Source organism: Thunnus maccoyii, chromosome 10, assembly GCF_910596095.1.
Source record: "Thunnus maccoyii chromosome 10, fThuMac1.1, whole genome shotgun sequence".
NCBI lineage: Eukaryota > Metazoa > Chordata > Actinopteri > Scombriformes > Scombridae > Thunnus > Thunnus maccoyii.
This window is the reverse complement of record NC_056542.1, coordinates 20,759,264-20,784,788: the sequence shown is the minus strand read 5'-3', so window position 1 is coordinate 20,784,788 and position 25,525 is coordinate 20,759,264. Positions and strand designations below refer to the sequence as shown.

General features: G+C 39.0%; 1 protein-coding gene across 1 annotated transcript in view; it reads right to left on the bottom strand.

Moving 5' to 3' along the window:
• col14a1a (collagen, type XIV, alpha 1a) overlaps window positions 1-25,525 on the bottom strand; it is a 150,852-nt gene that overhangs the window by 87,008 nt on the left and 38,319 nt on the right. The window contains exons 6-22 of the mRNA XM_042424334.1: window positions 22,798-22,953; window positions 21,632-21,751; window positions 21,184-21,348; window positions 20,770-20,934; window positions 19,850-20,001; window positions 18,849-18,978; window positions 17,684-17,829; window positions 17,440-17,569; window positions 17,047-17,186; window positions 16,318-16,444; window positions 14,906-15,045; window positions 12,390-12,522; window positions 11,835-11,870; window positions 9,548-9,690; window positions 6,973-7,105; window positions 5,801-5,923; window positions 3,263-3,412 (exon numbers count right to left, since the gene is read on the bottom strand). Of these exons, the coding sequence (XP_042280268.1) occupies window positions 3,263-3,412; window positions 5,801-5,923; window positions 6,973-7,105; window positions 9,548-9,690; window positions 11,835-11,870; window positions 12,390-12,522; window positions 14,906-15,045; window positions 16,318-16,444; window positions 17,047-17,186; window positions 17,440-17,569; window positions 17,684-17,829; window positions 18,849-18,978; window positions 19,850-20,001; window positions 20,770-20,934; window positions 21,184-21,348; window positions 21,632-21,751; window positions 22,798-22,953 (2,289 nt within the window). The remainder of the gene's footprint in view (window positions 1-3,262; window positions 3,413-5,800; window positions 5,924-6,972; window positions 7,106-9,547; window positions 9,691-11,834; window positions 11,871-12,389; window positions 12,523-14,905; window positions 15,046-16,317; window positions 16,445-17,046; window positions 17,187-17,439; window positions 17,570-17,683; window positions 17,830-18,848; window positions 18,979-19,849; window positions 20,002-20,769; window positions 20,935-21,183; window positions 21,349-21,631; window positions 21,752-22,797; window positions 22,954-25,525) is intronic.

Genomic DNA, 25,525 nt, shown 5'->3' with positions numbered 1-25,525 from the left:
TGTCCAAAGTTTTGCACAGTCTTGTTTATTGCACCCCAACACTCTGTTACACGCCAAGTGGTCAAAAATGATGACTAAATGGTTTCAGGTCACATATTTTTGTTTCATTTCATAGAGTTAGGATCAAAGTTTTTTATTCCCTCTTTTGAGGAACATCTGAATCACATTTGCCCCCACTTTTGTCTGCAGCAATAATTTATACAAGTCTAAGAAGACAACAAACACATTTTGGTGAAATGGAGCATGGGTTTGCTTGAATTTGCTGGGCTTGCGAAAGTGGAAATACTGTATATAAAGCCAGTTTTGAAACATGAAAACTATGTTGTTGTTTTTTTTACCTTAGTAAATGAGGTAAGGAAAAAGGAAAAGGTGAAAAGTGCAAAAAGAAGAAGAGGGAACTGAGCACTCTGTGTGGTAGTTGCTCATTTTAATTATCCAAAGGTCAGAGTGAAAGGCGTACCATAGATATAAACTATGGTGGACCATATGGAGATACTGCAATCAGTCAGAAATTGCATCTGTGTGTGTGTGTGTGTGTGTGTGTGTGTCTTTGTGCATGTGTGCTGAGGTTGCCAGACTTGAAGCCAAACATTTACACCCATCTGCTGTCCCAACCTCCACACCCTCAGTTACTTTCCACAACACTATGTCTTCTTTCAACTTCTGCTTTTCATTGTGTAACCCTTTAACAGTGACTTTAAGTTAAATTTCTCTCTATCTTTGAAAAAAACATATTATTTCCATTTTACGACACTGTACTGATTCTACAAAGTTTCTTGAGAACGGATTGGATGAGCACCCTTCAGTGGTCCTGTGGAAAACTAATTTTACTGCACAGCTGAAGCGCCAACACCGCATTACAAACTAAATAAAATTGCATTTGGAGGAAACAGTTTCATTTCATTAAATGGTCTTCAAGGTACCAATAATGACTTTTTTATGGTACATGCTAGAATGTATAATTTATTGGTGCAAATATGCCAGTTGGCTCCCATGTTAAGGCTGCACTGAATGCAGTGTACCCAGGGAAACATGTCACTGTATCTCCCTTATTAGAATGACAAATGACTGAATGCATCCCCCTTAATAAATCAGACTTCCTCCACTGGAAAGAACGAGTATGGACAATGAATTTAACTATGCCCAGTGTAATATGTGAAAATCTAATACATCTGAAATTGTATCGGCACACTGTGAATTGCTTGCATCTAATAGAGTATGTGTTTCTTAATCCCCTCACCAACACTGTAAAATGTGACAAACCATAGGCACAAATAGAAAAGTATGGGAGGAAAATAGCCAAAAATGTATAAAAAGTTTCAATATATATGATATTTGTACTGTATGTATAGAAATGGGTTTAAAAAGAGCAAAGAAAGTCCTCAAAATTTGTCATTAATTGCCTCACCAGAGACAGACTATAAAGTTCAAATACGGAAAGTTGATAAATCTGTATGTCAGTGTCTATTTTATCTGTGTCTTCTTATGAAAGCGTATTTCATTATGAGAGCTTTATAGAGACAGAAAGGTGTGCAGGAATTGTATTGTTCACTCTACAGGGAGATGATTAAAGAACAGATAAAGGATGGCACATTACTGCAGCACAATTGAATAGAAAAACCTGTGTATCAAAAACAATCCTCTGTTGATTATAGATGATGTGTAAATCACTTATTATATTTACGTATTATTTCTCAACATTTTCCTCCAGAGTAAAAGGAAATTACTTTTCAGAAAAACAAAAAGGTGAAAATCCCTTTTTTTTTCTATGCGCATCAGTGTGCTTGAGAAATTCATTAAAATTAGAGCATGTTTGTTTTCATCCTGCTGGATGCTCCGCCATTTGGTGAGTCCCTTCTGGTGAATCAGACAATAAGCCTAAAAGACAACACTAGATTTTAAAGTACAAGGTGACGCAGCAGTTTTCTGACACACACACACACACACACACACACACAGGCACATGTTTACATAAGTCACTTTTGGGGTGTTTACATAGACTTACATTCATTTCTGATGTGCGGAACAATAATTCTTAAGTGTGAGTTCCACCTGGGACGTTTTGGCAGCGCACCACTTAACTATAACATGCTAGTGCGCTTGAGAAACGGTTTAGAGATGAGAAATCAATCTAAATATCAAATTATTGTCCATATTTCTAAATACTAAAAGCAAAGGGCCTCTACTAATAATTCTATATAAATAAATCAGATTTTACCAATGCAATGATGTTAGAAACATTGCATCGCAAGTTCATCCCAAATTATATCCAGTGCACACTTTTTAACTTTATCCAGTGTGCTGATGTGAATCGGTAAATCTTCCCATCCGTAACACACACACACACACACACACACACACACACACACACACACACAAAGACAGTAAGCCCAAAAGACAACAGAAATGTTTGATGATAGATGGTGATGCAGCACTACTTTGAGAGCTTGGGTGAGGGGTTTAAAGAAAGAATGCGCAAACAGATGCATCTACATGCCCTCACATGTACTGTATGTCTATACAGTTTTCTCTATTTCTCTCTATCACTATGTCAATCTTTCTCTCTCTTGCGCCTCTCTGACAGTCTATTTGTTTTAGATGAGAGAGGCGAGAAGCCAGCATTAGGTCTTGCTGCACCTACTGATACCACATCTATATGCAAAAGGGATTGTTCTCGCCGGCTGACTGCGAAATATTAATATCCTTCTGTCTATCTGTGTGTTTGCTAAAGTCTCAATGGAAATTAAAGCAAATGGTATCAGCAGGCAGTTAATATGCATGTTGTACCTTTCTCACTTTCCTCAAACTAGTTTGTTTTTCTGCTATTACTGCTTCTGTCTCCTTCTTCTAATAGTCACACCGTCCTTTCTGACAAAGCTAGACGGAAAACTTAAGGAGACAGCGACGTCTCCACTAAAGCTCATTTTGGAATGACTCATTTTGAATTGAGACATGACCTTCCAAAAGGAAATAAGGTTATCTTCAGGGAAAGTTCAATTTAAAATTACATTTAAGTTGTCATTTTTATAAACCTCACTATTATCATTAACAATTTGTCTCATCAAATTAACAGCAAGACAGACTTTTCCATTTACAGTCATGCCAATACTCAATATTACATTTTTTTCCTATAATGTCTAGAGTGCCGACAAAAGTTTCATATCTATGAAGGAAAATATAAAGAGTTATTTCCACAATCAGTTATCACATACACCATTTACTCACTACTCATACAATGGAAATATATGATGGGGATGCTTACATGTCTTAGCATTCACTAGCAGTGGTTCACTTTGTCCTGTAGGGTAGGAAGCCGTCACATGAACACTGTACTCCGTCCCACTCAGTAGATTAAGGAGGAGCACGGAGTTCAAATCCTCACCCACTGTTGTCTCCAAAACTGGCCCTGGAACTGAGAAAGACACACACATGCATATGTGAGCGCAGGGAGAATGCAGCTGTATTATGTAGGCGTGACACACTACACAAGAATAAAGTTTCCTGCAAATTCAATTAACATAGATTTGTGTTTTTTGTCAGACCATTTTAATCCCATGTAAAATTGAAACTCTCGTCCTTTGTTAGCAACATTGTAGATAGCACATAAGTCTTCATCCTTAAAGCTTTTTCTAATGTAGCTAAAATTAAACTGAAATTATACAGCCTGAAAATACTAACAAGTGTTTAAGCATCCAAACAAGGTTTTCTTAGATCGACATAGAAGTCTGTATGTTATATTTTCCCATATTATACTAAACTAGGTCTAAACAAGCTCTATTGTTACACTGCAGTACAAGAACAATGCTGGTTCTCTATTTCCATGTCTTCTGCATGGATCAATAACTGGAAAGGATCCTGGCTTTTTGCCTGGGACATGCAGCTATGGCCTCAGTCTCTTATCACTACACCATGTATTTAGCCATAAAACCTTCTACATTGTTCTCCTTTTAAAATGAATCACTTGGAAACATTCAGTCAGCCACAGACAGCATGTTCAACAAACTGATGGAGTTAATGTTAACGCTGGCTAGACAGTTGTCATTTCAGCCGTCAACATGGTTGTCGGCCAGAAATGAGAAGTCTGCTTTCGTCTAGCTCTGTCTGAAATCAAGAACCCATTGTTTCCAACAACTGTTTAGGGCTAGAGTGGTAAAACTGCTGTGCTGGAACGGAAAGTTTGGCAAGTGTAGCAACAGTAAGGTGGACAGGGCTCAGCTGACTGTCACCTACTGGACATACTGTGTAAATTTGGTTAGTTACACAGTTTCTAAGAGAGATAAGTTAGTAGTAAGGTTTGATATACTTAATCTATTTAAGCATCAGTCCAGACAGATTATTGATAGAATCTTATTTGACATTGACCATTATGACAAAAGTCATAACAATAATATACAACGGATTTGACAGAGTCGTCACAATTCCTTTTGGACTCTGAAGCTCATTTCTTTGTTAAACCTAGCCGGTCTGTTGAAAGGTTGCTAGGTTACAGGTAGAAAAGTAAATAAAGCTGATTGACACAGATAGAGTTGAGGTGGTTGTGCTATATTGAGACTTATGGTATTACAGTCTCATTCAAACACACTAACCTGCACAAATACACACACGTCCACCAACCCACACACATCTTTACTGAACTATGGCAATGTTTCATTCCCTGCTGTATGAAGGAGCTCACTGTATCTACACACTTAGGTCACTGAAATTAAAACAAAGATATAATAATAACAAACTTTATTAATGCAGCTTTTTTTCAAACAGCAGCTACAAAGTGCTACACAATAATAACAATCCTGCATAAATATTATAAAGAGCCAAATTAAAACAGAAACAAAAGTCATTCAAGAAGAAAAATAAAATAAAGTAAAGGAGGAGCAGCAATTATCTTTACAGCACACTACCCACTGGAACACTGTCTAATAGTGTGTGCATGTTTTTAAGTATATTGTAGCTGTATATCTGTGTGTGTGTGTGTGTGTGTGTGTGTGTGCGTGTGAAGACATTCTCACACACAGGGACTTTCCTTCAATCCACGTACCAAGACTCTCACTATGAAAACAGGAGACTGATGAAATTTATTTCCCTTCAACTTAATTCCTAAAGTCAGATTAATGCAGTCTGTCTGTTTGAAGCTGGATCCCCAGAGACACACTAATTGCGTTTAGATGACAGAAAACAGACATGGAACTATAAAGACTACAGCCTTGTCTTGAAAGGATGAAACAATTAGCACTAGAAAAGTAGCAGAACAGTGAAAATTGGCTTTTGGCTTCAAGACAATGAATAAATAAGGAAGGGTTATGTCTTATTTCAGTTCTGGATTGCAGAGGTTTTCCGTGAAGGCTTAAGCTTCTTATTAAAAAGAAAAAAACTAAGAAGTCACTATCGGGAAAGCCACAACACCCTCAGAGTATCTTGTTTTTTTCAGCTACTACATGTCTGTCACAGGTTTGTTGCTGGTGGATCCTCCCATAACAAGCAGATTAATGTGTTTGGACAAGCTATTCTGGTACTTGACGACTAACAGTTGTCTACCACTTCCTAACCATGTGCCTCAGTGTGTGTCTGCATGAATTTGTTTGGGATAGAAACACAGAATTTAGTAAATGCATCTGTGTGTGTGTTTCTACTCTTATAAGGATCATCACACCTCAACAAAGACTGAGGACACATTTTGCAGGTCATCCCTGAGAGTCTATATTAGGATTACTGCTTCATTATACAAATGCTGCTGGGATTAGCATTAGTTTTCTCCCTCTATGTGTGTGTGTGTGTGTGTGTGTGTGTGTGTGTGTGTATGTACCATAGATGGGCTGGTAAACAATCCTGTAACCCTCAGCGGGAGACTGAGGAGGGTCCCAGGTGACCCTGAAGCGGTTGTACCACTCCTCTGACACACGTATGTTTCCAGGAGACAAGAGGGGCACTGCCAAAAAAACAGACAAAATCAGAACATAGAAGAGCTCGTCTGCACTTGACTTAACTTTAGATACAAGAAATAAGCAAAACATTGAAATGTTCGATAGTTTGGAAAATAAATCAAATATTCTACTGTAGAGGACAAGTCATTTCTTCTGATTGTATACGACTCAAAATTATGATTTAAATCAAATAAAAAAAGAAGAGTACCAATCTGTGCAGGCAGTAGATGCTAACTTTTGGTACTTGCCTTAATATAATGTATTTATTTTGTTCCTTGTTGCTTGTAGAACTCTATATATGGTTTGTTGATATTTGGTTTAATTATGTCCATTTCAACAAATTGTGAAGCATACATTATGGTAGCACTGCAAAATTTCTGTTTTTTTTGTAAAAAGTGCCAGGGTTGGTTGAATTTGTTGAGGATGTGAATTTCTCCAGGCCCTGATTTAGGTAAGAAGACAGTTTTCCTCCCTCAGAAAACAGACAATCATGTCTCACTGTACATCACTATGCTGCTTTCCAAGCCGAGAAGAGGTTTTTATTTACAATATGGCGAGCAACAGCAACCTCATCTAAAATGATGACATATTTCATCTGACATTTCAATTCTCAGAACAACGAGGAGGCAATCACTACTGTTTGTAAGAAGTAATCAAGAGAATGGTTGAGAAAATCAATTAGAGCTGAGCAAAATAATTTAATAGTCTCATTAATGAAAGGCGCTGCTGTAATTATGATCAGCCTTCATTAAGACAATTAAGAACGCATCAGTATTTGTCATTGCTTTAATTTACATTCTCCTTCAGGAACGTGAATGAACATGAAATTAATACAATGCAAATTAATGTTCTGCTCACTGCAATGAATTTCATTTTTCATTAGCTTTCAGTTTTGATGTGCTTTCATGTGTTTTCCTAAACTGGGAGCTGCATCTTTGTACAGTGAAAATTGAGAAACCGAGAGTTGACCCCGGCGGTTAATAATTTAGAGGAGTGTGTGTGTGTGTGTGTGTGTGTGTCGGGTTTGTGTGTGTTGTGGGTTTGTAAGGCTTACATGTGGCACCCAAGGCGGAAACGCTGATGCCATCTTGTCCGTCAGTGTAGACTGGTGTGACTGTCACTTTGTACTGGGTGTCTGATAGTAAAGGCTGGAGCACTGCTCTCCTCTGATCACCAAGAACTAACACCTAGACACACACACACACACACACACACACACACATTTATACATTCATGACACATTTGAAGAGTACAGGGAGTTTTAAAGCAATGAGTCCTGCTCACTTGGGACTAACAGGCAGACAAGGGGCATACAAATCAGAAACACACGTGCATGCAAGCACACACACACACAGACATACACAAACATACACACACCAGAAGGATAGATACACACATCATAAAGCAGACAACATACAGAGTCTGTTCTCTTCTCTACCGGCTTATAGGGATATTTGGAAGAAAAGATGAAGGCCAGGCTTAATTTGGTGAAACAGAGAGAGCCTGCAAAATGCTGCGCATACCTTCAGGGATTTGAACTGTTCAAGAATTCTGCTCACTTCAGTTCAGTCAATAAAGTCAGTTGAGGCCAACGGTGAGGCAGAAAAGAGATGAAAAAAACCCATTACTGCTGGGTTTTCATTTATAAGTGTTGAAGTTTGTTCTTTCTCTGCACTTTTTTTTAAGTTCTAAAACTATTCCTTCATTTAGATAAAAGGAAGGTACTTCTTTATTAAAAAAAATAATAGTTGGTGTGTTTACTTTAAGAAAAATAAGCCTCATAACCCTGATGTTGCCGTTTTATAATATAATTAAATCCAGATAGTAATTAAAGATGAGCTTGACAGCTTATTCTTGACCTCAATCCACTTACTTGCTTGTTCTGGAGCTTTCAACCAATTCACAATATCTTTATTAGCAGAAGAAGTTTGCTCAGCTGACATGCAACTATAGGAGGTCAAAGTCCCTGTTATTCTTTCCACTTTTAGGACTTTTCATCCATGTTGGCTTAAAAAGTTTATCAGTTCTTTCTTCTAAAAGTGCTCAGAATAATGGAAAGTTTGAACATCTTCAGATCCATGACTGCTGTCCAAGATAAAAGTCAACATTCTCCTGCTCATTTCTTAATAAACTTTCTAATTTGTGAAGAAAAACATTATTTGATATGCACACCAGAACACCTTCAAACATTCGTCTTTCTGTTCTTAACAAAGAGTCTGCTTTCCAAAAAGAAAAAGACTTAAACACAAACACCAGCAAAGACATTAACTTTTCTTTATTGTGCTAACAGCACTGATGCCCAACCAAATGATGGCCTGTGTGTATGTGTGTGTGTGTGTGTGTGTGTGAGAGAGAGAGAGAGAGAGAGAGAGAGAAAGAGAGAGAAAGAGAGGAATAAGTGTAAAGGTAAGGTCAGGTGCAGCTGTTTGAACCAATGAGGTGGGAGGAGCTGTCCACTCTGACTTTGGTGCTGAAACACCTGTCAAAGACAGGCATGCACACAGGCAAGTAGGCACACACACACACACACACACACACACACACACATATGCTCAAATTTATTTAAGTACAAAAACAAGCACAAAAACACACACACACAACCACACCTTGTGAAACGCACACAATTACCTGTACTGTCACTCTTGCCCTCTATCTGCCTCTCACACACATCCACATCAAAACACATCCGAACTTTCAGAAAAAGGCGCGACCTGAAACAACCCTTATCTATCCGCCAGAGGACAGGTTTAAGCCTTTCTCCCATTTTGTTTAGTAATTGTTTCTTTTTCCACCTCTCTTTGTTTCGTTTGCTCTTTTCTCTGCTGCCCTCCATCTCTGCTCCCAGTGAGGTAAATGGCTGCTGAAAAGATAATGGAATGTCTTCTGGCTTGGCCTGGCCTCTCCATCTTCTACGGCTCTGACACCACATTGGGAAATTAAAACAGGGAGGGGGGGGAAGAAAGAGAGGGAGAAGGAGGAGAGTAAGAGGAGGTGGCGAGGGAGAGGACAAGAGCGAGGAAAAGTAGAGAAAAACAGAGAGATCGAGGGACAGATGGAGAGGAAGGGAGAGGCAGAGCGAGTATGTATGTGTGTACTGTATGTGTGTGCGTGTGCATCAGAGATCAGGGTCAGTACATGGCAGTGTGCTCAAGGGCTCTTACCACAGATAGATGGATCAGGAAGGAGAGGCCGAGTGGACCGGGACAAAAAGTATAATCAGTTTTCTGATTGGAGCAGATGACCCAACACTGACCACTGCGGTGCCATCCAGTTGGCTGATGGCGTGAAATAACACGACACAGCCTCCAAACACAACTCTAGTGTTGTCGATTCCACATAATCGGTGTCCATGACTCACCAGGGGAGAAGTTTGTGTGTGTTAATGCGGATGTGTGTATTTGAGACTATTATGCCCTCTGACTTAAGTGGCAGAGGACAATAAGGAGGGAGATTTTAGAAACTATATGCATGTAAATGAAATAGCTTCCGAGAGAGCAATAATTGAAAACAGAGAGCATTTACTTCCACTACAGCAGATGTCCGTTAAACCTTTAAATCCGTACTTAATTAAGTGTAATCTATAGATGATTTTTCTTTGACAGAAACAGCTCACAACTTGATCAACTTACAGACTCCTCTTTGTGATTGCCCCTGACGCCGGCGTAGGACACCCTGTAGATCTCCACGTGGGGGTCTTCCAGCTCCCACGACGCCTCTAAACTCTGGGTGGTCTCATCACTCAGCTGAAGGTTTCTCACCGCCTGACGTGCCACTGTGCCACCACATCACAGACATCAGTTACTGTACTGTAGGATATACTGTATACACACAAAATTCATAGAAAATCTTGGCTTAAGCCACGTTTCCCCCGCACTTTTAGTGTGGTTCCAGAAACTGTGGATTAGAAAAATCCAGTATTAAACGTCAGTATGATAAAAGAAAGTCAAAGAAACAGCTAGTGTCAGAGTGCCAACATGCTGAGTCAGCAGTAACATCTGGCTCAATGGTGCATATTTTTCACGGTGCGATTTGAGAAAAATCTCAGGGGGGCGGTGTGTTTGGGTGTTTTTAAAATGATTTTATTCATAAAAATAAACCAGAACTACAGTGGGCCTATATAGACCATGAAACAGGCTCTTTCTTGTAGCTGTTACAGTAACATGTATAAAATAATTATGAACTAAAATAAAACAATTACGAAACTTGAACTTGACCACTGCAGGAATATTTGAATCCATTTAAAAGAAAATTAATTCATCAAGCAGCGTGATATTTTCACTCTCAGCGATGTGATGTCAAGTTCCTGCCTTGTCCTTTCCTCGTGCAGACACATAGGAGATGTGATTATATACAATAAAACAAAGGGTTAAATGCTAATTTAATAAGAATTAAATCCCCCAATGCTCCTTTCAGTTCTGTGGATAGCACCACGAGGCCAGACGTGACGATACACTTAATGTCATTCTTGCAAATCACTGTTTAATTCAGCTCTACGCGCAGGGTGTATGGAAGGGTCATCCGCCGCGTGTCGCCCCTCTTTTACCCACATCTCTGCAAATCTTCGGGCAGGGAAGGAGGCAACCCCTCATCCATGTACTGCGTCAAGACGTAGCCTAGACGCGGTGTCATCTCTATTGCTTTACTTACATTTTCTTTTAAATAGCCTATTTTTTTTTCACATATTTTATATGATCTGTGGGTGAAGCAGCATAAATCACTATGAGGAGGATAAATTTTTGTCCCCACCGGGGATAAAAATAACTCAGCAGAGGCAGAGATATATAGACCAGAGGGGGGTAAATCCCCACCATCTCCCCCAGCAAATCTCACCCTGAATTATAGTTTCAAACAAAGCACAGTGAGTTCTATTTTATCAGTCCTGATAATGTCTTTAAACCAAGTAGACATGTTTTTTAAAGTATATTCAGTCCCGAACTGATGAAAATCGCTGTGAGGACACGATACATAATGCTGCCTCGATTTAAAAAACAGCCGACTCGCTGTCTTTTAGCCGACCACTTTAAGTTGTGATTTTCGCAGGAGTACTTGGAGTTTTAAACAAAGCAGATGGGCCATTTTAAAGTTTCTAGGATAGGGAGCAGAGACTTAAGTAAAGGAGACATGTTGCTTTTTAAGTTTGTAGAAGCATGAGTGGAGAAACTGCTCTGACTCGATTAGTTGTGGCCTGCTCCTTGAACAAAACACAATCCAGATGGCCTCCTGAGATAATGAAGTCTGAGCTACAGTCTCGAGGTGAAGCCAACTTGGTAAACACACAAAAGATCTTTAAAGACTTTTTCATAAGGTGCGTCCTGCAATGTTATCAGTTTTTCAGTTTTGCATTCGTCAACTTTAGTTAGAACAGACAGTTTGGAGCTTTTCTAAACTCTCAGTAATTCTGCTTTTACTTCCTGAAACTACACTTGAACTTACTAGAACTGTGGTTGCACTCTGGCAACATCAACACGCACTGGCAACTAGCTTTTCACTATTCAGTGGCAGAAGATTTTCTAGACAGATGCTTTGGCTTGAACCATGATTAAAACTTGGCCAGTCTCTTTAGAGCAAGAATCATTTGATCTTAGCCTGCTGCCGTTTGAATTAAAAGGCCACAAGCAAGCAAAATTATTTTAAGACACACTCTTAAGGTTTTAACATTACTGATATTACCAAAAAATACATTTCATGGCACAATTTAAAACACCATATGTCTAAGTGTATCATGTCATTTCAGTTTACTGTTCAGTAACACTGCACCATGGCAAAGTCAAGGTTAAAGTTGCTTCCCTTTCATTTGCCATACAGCTAAAAGTCAGCTATTAAACTGTCAACATGTATAATATTGGGAGTATGATGCTTTGGGCACTTTCACCACTGACATTTTGGACTTAATTTGGCTATTTGGACACTGCTTACCTGCGGTTGTAGGAGCAATCGTTGTTGTCTCGGTCACTGGGGAAATACAGAGAGCATAAATCAGATAATTAGACTGAAACCCTCCTCAACAACTCTCTATATCAATAACTAAGGTAATTAGATAGAAATACATAACAAATCATTGATGGAAAAACAGATTTCCCTCCTCTGAGATAAGTGGGGACAAACAAATCAATGCAATTGGTCTCCAGCAAAGCTACGCTTTGAACTCTGAAATGCAAATTTTATGATCCTAAAAGGCATATGTGATTGGACTGGACTGTTTTCCTCAGCAGACAGTGGCACTTTGCTGCTGCACTTGAAGCAAAAAGGGTTGGTGAAGAGGGTTACTTAGTTCACAGGCTAATTTCAACATCAGCGCAACCAAGGAGATCTTATTTCCTGAAATTACACTTGTCTCCTTCTCTTATCTCTGAAAAGTATCCCTTGACTCTGACTTCTGTCAAGTTTATGTATTAGATAATGCAAACACAAGACTGCCTGAGTTAGTAACAACAATACAAGGTGTCTGTATAACAGTCTGATGCTTCTTACATGTGGTCTCGATGACAGAGATGGTGTCACTCTCTGAATCGTCTTTGAATACAGCCGTCAACATAACTTCATACTCAGTAGAGGGATTCAGACCATTCAGGATGTATCTGTTATCACTTCCACTCAAGACCACCTACAGAAGAGAAACACACACAAGCCTTTGTCTCACATTACATTATTAGACTTCAAAAAATACAGAATATTCCCTCCAAAAAATCTACTTCAGAAAAATGTTGGCTGATATTTCTGTGTTTTTATATTTTCCCCAGTTCATCTTGATTGAACTTAACATTATATAAATTGAAGATTTTACCTGCTGTCAGTTCATCTTTGTCTTACTGTAATTGTTGTTTTTAACAATGAAAATATTGTAAGTAAAGATCTCTGTATTACTGGCTGAACTTGCCTGGATATTAGTGAAAAAGTGTAAAAAAAAACAACAAAAAAAAAACATGCCAAACATGTACTAATAAGTACTTTCCATTTTTATCAAATTTTGTCATGTTGTGTTTCATAAAGTGCTTTTGATGTTTTAGTTGACCTTCTATTATTTTGCACTTTTATTTGTTGTTACTATAGGTGCTAGATAGACATAAATAGGAAGAGTTTCCTTAGTTACGCTCAAGATGTGATAAAATTTGGGGCATTAACCAGCAGTCCGACAAGATTAATTATTCTCTAACACCAAGGTCATCACAGAGTTTTAGAGAAAGCTGCTAAAGACAAATTAACAAATCACCTCGGCACTCGTAATTTCAATCCAGAAAACAGCAGGAAACAGTGGCACATATTTTAAACTGGTGTCTATGAAAACAATCAGCTACACTTTGTACATAGATTTTGTTGTAACGCTGTGTAAAATAAATTGTAAAAAATAATTTAAACATCAAGCACACCGCATTTAAATGTACTTACTATACTCTGTATGTTAAACAAAAATAAGATTTGAATAAAGCCATTGCAACACCTGCAAAGATGAGTAACAATTTGAGTAATTCAGAAAAGTGTGGTTTCCCCTGAATACAAAAAGATAGCCAGTAGGACCAGCTGCTATTACACAAGTCCAAACGACGTCTATAATTTGTACGACACAAAAAATGAATCAGACCCCAAAGTAAATAACGAAGAGGTCATCAGAAGTACAGCTTGCTTCCACGGAGAGCAACTTTGAATTGGGAATTTACTGCGGATGACTCAATAAACCAGATTATGAGCAGGAATTTGTTTCTTTACAGAGCCCTTCGAGGCTCTGTAACATGCAAATTTCACCGGTGGGGCCAGCCATTTATGCTTTCCCTGGCGCAAGTACATCTTTAGTGATTCATTCTCTCCCTTTTCTTCTTACATTCACTTGCATTTAGCGAGATGTATTTCCATATTTTATTGTATTGTTCTCTTCATGCAAGCAGCATTGCCCTCAGTAGTATTTCCCTGATTAAAAAGAGGAGCCAATCTGTCATTTTACTGATAAACCAAGAGAACAAAAAGACCCAAAATCTGCTTTCAAAAAAGGTATCAGGACACCAGTAATGCAAATGAATCCAAACAAAACAGCATGACGGGCAAAAAGAATCAACAACTATATAATTTACTCTTCTCAGGCATCTCTGGATTATCATAAAATCGTAACATTGGTAATCTTTTACTCTCTCACTGTGTTTTTGTGTGGCTGTGTGATTGTATTGTTTAATCTCCTCTCAGATGTAACAATACAAGGCAGTCGGTGGAGGACGTTAATGTGTGTGTGTGTGTGTGTGTGTGTGTGTGTGTGTGTGTGTGTGTGTGTGTGTGTGTGCACATGTTTACAGTATGTGGGTGAGAGACAGAGAGAAGCTTGCATGCATCCCTTCTCTTGTGCTGGCTGTATTATCAGCCCACCTCTCCAACTCCCTAGAGTGTTATTTTCAGCTCTGATGACTCTCAGTAAAACACACGAGCACACACATACACGTTCACACAACATGCAGACACGCATACACTCTCTATCGCTGCCTCCCAGCTGTCTCTAAACCCCAGATCATGGTAATAAAACACCCAAGCCATTAATTTCTAGATTTATTCAGACTTTATTTATACTCAGCCATGCCAGGGGTTTTACCAGCTACCAGTAGTGTAGTTAAGCTTATATGTAAGTCTATAGAGCGCAAGCTTCCTCTTTATCTGGGCACATGGAGAACAGCCACTTCTTCCTCTGGAAATAGAGATAATAAGAGGGCCGCTGCCTAATTGAAAAATTCTGAATCCATGATGGTTATTTATCTTCTGATGCTAAATTACAAATTTTACTGGAGTAATATTTGTCAGACTGGGGTGGATTTGTGGTTTGCTCATGCAGCAGCTGTGCCAAGGACTCAAACTTAATGTGTCATTCCTATATAGTGTTAACGGATATCGTCTACTGTGTGATGATGCTCTACAGCGTCACGTGCTTTACTTCTCGCTGCTGAAAAACCATCTTTAAGAAAACTGTGTCCAAAAACAAACACATTTACTTATTGGATATTAGTAGTACTGACCTCGTTTGTGTCACCACCTGTGAACGGTGCCCAGGAGAGTCTGTATAGGATGATGTCATTGGCTGAGTGATCCCAGCTGACCTGGAAGCTGTTTGTACTGACATCACTGGAGAGGAGATTCAGAGGACCAGGAACTGGAGCTGAGAGAGAGACAGAAACTTTACTTTATTACACTTTCTTATGTTCCTCCATTGTTAAATACTGTAATACTCGTATGTTCTGGTTTTTTTTAGCATTGTTCTGAATATGCTGTAAGATTGTGTAGATATACACACAGTGTTCTGCATTGTTTTTTCAACTACGTGTTGTAACCACACTTATGCTGATTTTTTTGCTAATGTTAATACACACATAAGTTTGAGTCATGCTTTTCCCAAAATACCTGCAGCTCCACAGAACTGACAATTCACTTAGTTCTGTGTACCAAACCATCCCAATAGTCTAGCTCTGTGTGTTGATGGAATATGGGGGAAAATGTGTACCAGTTAAAATATTGTGTGCACCACTGTGCAGCATGCAGTATGATAAAAGTCGAACTTCAGATTAGGATAATGGCACATTACCTTTGCAGTAATTAGACTGCTGCTTTTATGACTGCAGAAGCTTTTAGTTGAACAAGGTTAAATTGTTTACTAAGCAAACAACGTCCAGCAACTCTGTTGCACCACAGCAACAGATTGGTGTGACCTCTAATCATGCAGCCTCCTACCACATCCTACAGCTTCACTCAAAAACGTTGAAAGTCGTCGCACACTTGTGTTTGTTTATGAAGCTCCTTTTCTTAGACCTGGTCCATTGAACAAAGTTTGCCAGGAGATAAATAAAAATGAACATAACATTTTAGAGTGAGTACTTTAATAGTTGCTTGCCAGAAATACATTTATTTCAGCTGACTCAGTACTGCTGGTTGCTTAAAGGGATATTCCAACAAATCAATAACTGTTAGCGTGACGGAATAGTCAGGGACAGTGAAATGACCTTTTAATGTGACTGGGCTGTTATGCTGAGGTGTAAATGAGATAGGCAGACCGCCAGAATAGCAGAAGGACCAGTAGGGGTAATAAAATTCAACACTGTTTGGCACTAAGAGAGAAATGGCTCGCCTTCTAATGGTATTGATACAGCTATTTTCAGGAAATTGAGACAAAATCATCCTCAGCAGAAATGGGGATTGGGAAATGGAATAACAGCATTGTGGAACAAAGTGGACTATAAAAAAATCTAATTAACAAATTTATTTTATAATTACCACTGGTCCAGCATTTGTCATCTACATGATTCATATTTAAAGTCAAGGTTCACACTGAGTCCCAAGACTCAACTAACTTACTAAATAACTTACTAACTAACTAATTAGCTATCTAACTAATGTATCTTCTCATTCATTCTTACACTCAAACAATGACTCTTACTGGTAGTGAATCCATCACCGAGCGGTACCGATTGGCCATTGTCATACAGAGCAAAGATGGCCACTGAGTACTCCATCAGAGATGTCAGCTCACTGAGGTCATAAGAGCTCACTGGACCCACCTCCACCTGCACGATAAAAAAGACACGTTATATCCACACAAAAAAACCCAGAGTTAAGTCTATACAATAATAGAGAAGTTCAGTCACAATCAGCTAAAAAGGCCACTGAGAGGTATTGATTTCTTCTTTTCTTTGTCAAGAAGACAAGAAGACACACATCATATTTGAGTGCCTCCATGGTCCTGAGTGCATGGGCAGTTAGTTAAAGTTAAAATTATATAAAAAGACCAAATTTAAGAATACATTTTAGGAGTAACATGTAGCAATGTGCTGCTAACTCCTGGTGAACACACTGGTGCTAATTACCATGTGCAAGTTTTTCCAACTTGCACTTATGCACATGAATGCCCACACACATATCATTCTTGTATAATTACAATATTTGTACATTTTCCAGGAGTATTCTGAACTCATTTCAATCTGATCTTTTCATAATTAGAAGAATAATCCCTGCTATTAATCTCTTCTATCTTTTTTCACTTTCTCATCTGTTCTCATCCAGATGCTCTCGGACACAAATGCTGTCACGTAATACTCTTTAAAATTACATTTTAAGCACCTAAAATCATTGAGAAATGCTTAACACACACACACACGCACACACACACCTCCTCTGAGAGTTGGTCATCTGTCTTGATCCACATGATGCGATAACCTTTAACTCCTATGGGTGCAGGGTCCCAGCTGATGTGGGCGGAGTTGTGGGTGATGTCAGAGAACTGAAGGTTGCTGGGAGGGCTTAGTGGTACTGAGAAGAAAGAAAGAGATAGTATTAGATGAATATAAGTGTGTGTGTTTATGTGTGTCATATTTGGTAGATCCAATTTGCATTTTAACCCTTTTAGAGAGAGGAAGGTTTTGGAAATTGAAGAAATTTTGAACCATTTGGGCTCCAAAGGTGTGTTTAAGTACAAATATGTGTGTGTGTGTGTGTGTGTGTGTGTGTGTGTGTGTGTGTGTGTGTGTGTGTGTGTGTGTGTGTGTGTGTGTGCATTACTCACATGTAGTTTCCTGGCTTGTCATGGGGTCACTGGCCTCCTCTCCATACATAGCATAAACAGTGACAGTGTATTCAGTGTGAGGGGTCAGCCCATCCAGCTCCAGCTCTGTCACCGCATCTGATACCTTGACCTGCAAGCGAAGACACACAAACTTTAATATTTCACATAAAACCATGAGCTCGATAAGCATTTATCTATTTTTTTTTATCTTTTTCTCTTTTTCTGTTTCCTTTTTTGTCATCACCTCTTTCTCATCCAAGTCTCCACCATCTGTAAGAGGTGCATACAGCAACATGTAGCCAGATACTCCGTCCACACTGTCCCATCTTGCTTTTATGGTGCTGTGAGTCACATCCAGCAGCTGGAGGCCCGTCACTGTGGGAAGAGCCACTACACACATACACATACGCGACCACACACAGAAAAACATGCGGTAAGTAAAGTCCGTTCAAAATTCTTAGCAACTACTAGCTGGTTTCAAACCAGTGATTTACGACAGGTTGCACCATCAGAACTTAATCACTTCATAGGAAACATCTGTATCGCTGTCCAGTCACTGTAGCGTTACACAGTGTTACCTAATACCAAACATAACTGACAGTACTTTGTAATTGTACTGTGGGTACGACTTCGCTTTATTCATATATGAATACATTGAGAAATCTGTGTGTTTTAGAGTTAGACGTTAGTTATTAATGTAGCTAAGAGTGCGAGGGAGGTATCTAATTATCAAACCTAACCAACATTATTTGGTCATTTGGTCTAATGTTACAAGAATAATATTGTAATTTGAGGTGTGTTGTGTTTTCTGTGAAATATAATTGTAAGTCTTCCCATTAACGTGATTATTAACAGAACTAAGATCCAGTGTCAGGCCAGACGTGTCGGTATAGCCTACCTCTTTAAATCCTCAATCTAACCAGGCACATATTAGTGAGCTTACGTTAGTTCTGTCTTTTAACTAGTTCAGTCAACTAACAATAAGCAACAGTTACACCAGGCAGATACTGGATGTAAATATTTATCTAACTTCAGTAGCTTAACTAGTTTGTGTGGTGCAACCAGTCTTAATTTAGTAAAGCATAAATCTCCATGTAACACTAATATGTTAACTGGGCTGAGTTTGAACCTACAAACAGGGGTTTAAGGTTCATAAATTGTGAAACAGGATTTTAACTTTTGAGAAAGGGTGAAAAATGCTGTCTTATCTTCTTGGATGTTTTCATCCTCTTGTATTATGAGTGCATCATTTTCAATATGTCTGGCTACCATGCCTGTCAAACTTTAAAGCTGTGTTAGCCATTGTTATTAACTTGTGATCTCAGATGTTGACCGAAGCATTGGCGTGAGGCTTTGTTAGTATATTTCTGCGTGTATGCGTGCGTGCATGTGTGTGAGAATAAACTTACGGGTTGTTTCTGATCCTCTCAGAGCTTCACTTGCCTCGTTTGCATACACAGCAAACACAGCCAGCTGGTATTCAGTGAGAGAGCTGAGATGCTGCAGCACCACTGAAGTCTCACTGCCGTCTACTACAGCCTGGGGTGGAGGAGTGCAAGTGGGGGGGGTGAAAGATGCATAGAGGGGACAGAAAGAGAGATGGGGAGCAGAAATGGATGAGAGAAGAGTGATAGAAGTTAGAGAAAGGCAGCGAAAAGGAAAAGTGGGGCAATAAATGGGGGAAGATGAAAATGATGAATGCAAGAGAGGAAAGAGAAGAGACGGCAGGGCAGGAAAGAGAGATTGAAAGAGCACGGGAGTGGTGGGGAAAAGCAGTCGATTTATTGAATGGGATAAAGCACACAAGTCTGAGGCTAAAAAATATTTTTTCATTCTGAATTGAATGGATGACAGTTGTGATAAAGATTAGGACCAGTTTGAGCCAGCTGGAAAGGTCTCTTCAAATACGGCTCCAAAACATCTGGTCCCTGTAAACCCAGCTAAGCAAAAAGATTTAATGGCTTCTGTGGTCAAATGTTCTGGAAAATCAAACAGGTGTTTGGATCAGCCAGAGTATCATTTCTAGTGAGCCCTCATTACCTGCATGGATGTTCTGGGGAGTCATGAATGGAAGGATGAGAGCGAGAGGTATCGATGAATGATACCACCAGTGTCTCAATCCATACACCTGCCCGAAGACCCCAGTTAACTCCCACTGGTGCAGTAAGTATAATGGAAAAGCAGATCCCAGCCTAAACCAACCTCTCCCTGCCCCCCTTTAGTCTCCTGACTCTAATATTTTGTAGCTCCTGCTTATGCATGTATAGCTTTAAGATAAACTGCAGTGACACTGATCTTTTTTAACTATAAACAGTTATTTTCATTTTGCAGTGGTTGGTGAAACTTGGTGAAAGCAGTTTTTCAGTACAGTTCATGCAGCTGTGGTCTTAGCAGAAAACACAGATTTTACCTCCTGTGGTTCTCCTCCCTGTGCAGGGTAATAAACCACTCTGTATTTCTCTACGTCTCCTGGGGAGTGGCTCCATGTAACTCGAAAGCTCCGGGCCGTAACCTCTGATGTCACCAGGTCAAGTGGCGCCCCGATCTTCTCCGGTGTCTGCTCTGAAAAAAGAAAAGGAGAGGGAAAGGGAAGGATAAGAAAACAGATTGCATCAGATTACATAAAATTAGTCCCAGGGAGAAACTTTTAAGTAGAAAAACTCACTCACACTGAAGATCAGAAGATCAGAGTTACAGAGATAGTGTTGAAATAAAATCAAAACACATTAAACAGGATTTATGATGTCCCTTTAAAGACATCCTCTTTCTCTTTTTTTTCCATCCTGCCTCTTTATATCTACAGAAGTGGAAACTTATTGTAGGAAAGAGTGAGAAAGAGAAGCAGGATGAAGAAAGATGATATGTCCTAAAATAATCTACATTTTGCAGGATATAATTTCTATTTGGCTGTGAATCCATGAGCTCATAAGTTACATGACACCACAGTCGCCTGTGGAGAAACTTTGCATTAAGTACCACAATCTCTGACCACTCCAGCTCCATCTAAATATAGGGCTGCATTTGCACTCAAATAAAACCTACTACTGTCTGAGGCAATAGCTGCTTTTATCATCCAGTCATTTAAAAATGTATTAGAAAGAGCTGAAGTGATCACACTGCAAATTGTTGATGTAACTTCTCAAAGACCATTTTATCTTACCTCAAATAACTGAAAAGAGTTGAAGCTACAGAGCATAGGTGCTATTCTACTTTGACCTTTACTAAAATACTGTGTGTGCATAAAAATGCACCACTGAGTGATTACATATGCATAACTCCTGCACAGTTTAAGCAGTCTCTATCTCATTATGTGTCTCATTTTCTTCTTACTCTGCTTGATGTCCTTGTCTTGCAGCTCCACTTGTTCACACACTGTTTTTGTCAGTCCCTCGACGATGGAGCTCATGATGTTGAAGTCGGCCACATTATAGACATGAGTGTTTTCTGGTTCGGAGGCGATGGAGCGTAGCTCATTCTCATCAGCATTCTTTACACCTGGAAAAAGAGGGGAAAACGTATATGATTGCTCAGATGACATTTAGAGAACACGTCTGAATTATAATTATGAGTCTGACTGTCAGCCTCAACAACCACTCCCACATATAAATGCTCTGTAGCACAGCAGGAGTGTGGCTAAGCTGAATTCAAAGAGACATTAATGGAAGTATTTAGAAAAGACAAGAAGTGATTTTTAACAGACTTGTCATCTTCTTTTTCACTGTGTTTGAGTGTGTCCATCCTCACCAATAGCAAACAGCTCAATCCCGGCATTTCGCAGGCTCTCTGCAGGTGGTATAACATCATCCTGAGACTTTCCGTCCGTGATGAGGATCCCAATCTTTGGTATACCAACCCGTGAGCCAGACTCAGGCTTGAAACAGTTCTCCAAGATATAGGTCAATGCAAGTCCTAGAGAGGGATCAAAACAGAAAGAGGAGGGAAAGAAAAGGGACAGAATTGGAAGATACAGGGAGAGGAAGCAGGAGGGAGAAAAAAAGACACACAGACAATGAAAATGTGATTTAAGGGAAAGAAGATAAAGGGTAAAGGAGGAGCAGGAAGAGAATGAAATAGCATTATAGGGTGAGAATTTTATAGAGTGAAGACAGAGGGAAAAACAGTATAGTTTTTTTCACAAACTAAACCAGTTAGTTAACAAAACAAGTTTGGTATAACATGTGAAAACCAGCACCTGTGAGAGTGTTTCCTCCTTTGTAAGGAAGATTCTTGACAGCATCAATGACAGAATCTTTAGTAGTGAAAGCATTTAGATGCCACTCTATCCTTGGATCACCGCTGTACTGGGCCAAACCTAAAATCACACACACAGACATTAAATTTAAGCCTTTTATTACAACATGTCATTTGCTTATATGATTTGTTCTGACTTATGACTCAAAAAAACAGCTGACTAATACAGAAAATCACACAGTTATTAGACAGATGACTCGATGTGTGTATTACAGTTTTTCTCGATTGCAAAGACACATTTCTTGAAATTATTCTCCATTCCCCAAAGCTCTAAACACAAATGCATAACTGCATCTTCACAAACTTCAAACTTCCTTTTGAAAACCAAACCTCCCACTCAAAGCCATGTCATCTTACATCTAAACCTTGCCTTCAGACATCACACAAAAGCCATCAAACACACTACAAAAAAGCCATCACACACTGGTGAGATCAATTCAAAACACTACAGTAAAAGCCTGATATTGTAATGAATAATGGCGCAACACATATATACATTTTCAAAATGTTTAATTCCTCAGTGTACTGTGGTAAATTAAACTGAAATTGAGTGAAAAAGTAAATGTACTGTAAAGATATGCAACTGATACAGTAAAAAACATAGAATAACAGTAAAATGATTTCCATGTATTTACCAATATAAACCCAATAAACAGTTTGTACTTGAAGAAAAAAATCCCATTCATTATGCCTCCGGTCTTTATGGATCCATTATTCTAAGACAAGTGAACCAACCCTGTTATCTATCCTGATGTTCTGATGTGGTGTGTGATCTAGTGTGTGTGAACAGTTTTGACTCAGCGTTTCCACTTGGAGAATTGTGTGTTAATTGGGTTCCAGCTGTGATGACTTGAGTTAATGATATTGAATGCCAGCGCTTTCTAAATGAGCGCATGAGTGAAAACAAGGGAATAGTGTTTATGGTTTTGGGAATTGGGTCTGTCTTTTGGTAGATGGCGTCATGGTTTTGGGATGTTTAGTTAATAGGCCCAGTTATAATGTACAAGTGATTGGAAAAAAAACTGCAGAGCAATAAAAACATTTGCACAAACATCAGGAGACCATATTAGTCCCATTTGTTCAAGAAGGAAAGAAGCAGGGACCCACCTATCCTTGTCTTATCAATACCAACATCAAAGGCATTGACCAGGTTTTCCAGGAACATGCGGACCAGCCGGAAGTTGAGCCGACCGATACTCCAGGAGCCATCCACCAGGATCACGATGTCTGCTATGGCCTCAGTGTGGCACACAAACTGATCAACTGGAGAGGAGAGGAGAGGAGAGGAGAGGAGATCCATTATAACTGACATAAATTACAGATAATTGAAAAGATAACTACTATTAAAAACATAATGCTCTCACTTTAGATGTGCAGGTTTCTCAGCCAAAACTCAAAACACAATAAAATCACACTTCAAGTCTGCAGGTTTCAGGTTTTCTTTATTGAACAAAACATAAACAGCAAAGTCAGAGAAGAATTGGGAAATTAAGAAAACATTAAGAAAACGTAATCTATGTTTCTTTGTCTACAGCAACACAAATGCAAACACACAATCCTGACTTTAGTGAAAGACTCGGGTTTGTTCTCTTCTTATCTTGCTCTAACAACATGTACAATACATAGTTAATAACAGCATCTTGAACTAGAATAATCTCGACAGCGTCTTTTCAACTCTGTCGTATTTATTTCACTTCTTGAAATAAATCTCTTCACAAGCTGATGTGAACTGACTCCCTTTTCATTTGAAAAACATGAAACAGTTTTCGAGGGAAATCTAAACCTGGGGAGAGATATGAGTACATGAGAATATTGTGGAAACACAAACACATGCACACAAAACGATTTGCATAGAAACACGTGCAAATACCAGACATATATACTAACACACAACACCTACATCTAAATTATTGAAGTAGTACACACTCTCTCTCACACACACACACAGTTATTATAATCCAACAACTGCTTATCTTGACATCCTGCCAAGTACGATATTCTAAAAATGAAAACATCCACTTAGGTTTCACCATAAATCCCTTATCTGTCTACAAAAGTAATGGTGAATAATCCAGAACATGCTGATAAGGTTGGACATTTGTCTCTAAAAAGTGATAAAGGAGAATGCTGACTAGAGGAAATACAAATCATTACTTTGCATTTTTGTTCACGGTTTAAAAGAGATAAAGATTATAAAGTGGAGTGATAGCATGAGTCAAAGGAGATAATTCAACTGCTGTTTGTTATTATCTGCACCAAAATCAGTCCAAACTAAACACGATAGGAACTCCAGTTTTTTAACCATCTCCATAAGGACTATAGAGTAGAAAGTTTGTTTTCTCACAACAGATGTTACTTTAGTGGCTCGGGTGTGTCCCGGTTAATTGTAATGACCTGGTCCCAGGACCTCTCTCTGTACACTCTGAACTGTCAAAGAAAGCAAAGTGCCTTCACACACATCTAAGATGAGCAACGTTCCCAGCTAGTGGCCAAAAGACAGGGAATCATTTCCAAGCTTGTGAATATTTCTCAGAAATGAACACAGAAAAATTGAGTATTTATGGAAGACATCACTGTGACAAATGTATTAGACATAAAGTACAGTACAAAATGCGATGTAAAACATGCCTTTGGCAGGCAGCGTTATATAAAAAATAGATGTCACATTTACTGTACTACTTACACTTCCACCAAAAGCTTGAAATACATGAAAGACACATTGTCTAACGATAAGTGACTCAGGTATTCTTTTCAAGAAGTGATTTTCCAGACAGAGCCTTCTGTCTGCTGTCTGTGTCTGTCTGACAGTTTGAACCATCCATCTGCTACAGATGACAGACGAAGGAGAGAAGACAAGACAACAAGGTCAAAAGAATAGCTGATGACAATGTCATGGTCTGAAAATGCACGATGCAATTGTGGTGCTGGCATTAAAATATTTTCTCCCTAATTCCAGGTAATGTTTTGAAAAGAACATAGGCTCTTTATTGAAAAGTAGATGAAGTAATAAATCATCAAAACTCAATTAGCCCCACGAAGAGAAGAGAGGAGAGGAGAAGAGAAGAGAAGAGAAGAGAAGAGAAGAGAAGAGAAGAGAAGAGAAGAGAAGAGAAGAGAAGAGAAGAGAAGAGAAGAGAAGAGAAGAGAAGAGAAGAGAAGAGAAGAGAAGAGAAGAGAAGAGAAAAGAGAAGAGAAGAGAAAAGAGAGGAGCTTAGTTAAGAGTTTCAGCAAAATGGCAAAAGGCTGAGAGGCCAAACAGTGAAAAGAGGATTCTTTTTAGACTCCCCCTTCTTACAAAACAAACAAGTTTGGCCTTTAAAGGAACTCTAAGGTTAAAGAAGAGGGAAAAAAGGACCATAACTAAGCACCAGAAAGGCTTCTTCAAAAGTGATAGAAGACACACAAACACAAAAGACACAGATCAACTGAGGAGCTTTTATATGACAGGAAGTGAGAGACATTCAGAGGGTATTAGTATCTATAGTAACTGCTGTTGACACAATGGGTAAATAGAGAGCCGAGGAACTTAAAGGTACACTGTGCAGGATTTTACTAAAAAAAAAAAGGATGCATGGAAAGTGATCCCTCTCAATCATCACTGATGACCCACTGGGAGTGTGTGGTGTGTGTATTTATCTGCAGGGACTCTGCCCTCTGCCTATATTTTATTTTCTCATTATTTTGTTGTGTTCAGGACGTCTCAGGGTGTCAACCTTTGCGCAGTGGGTGTGTAGCCCCCAGCCAATAACAGCGTGCATGGTGTGAGGTCGGGGCTTGTAGAGTAGCCACCAGGTTACATTGCAATGTTTTTATTTGATTCAGTGCTTCTCCGTCG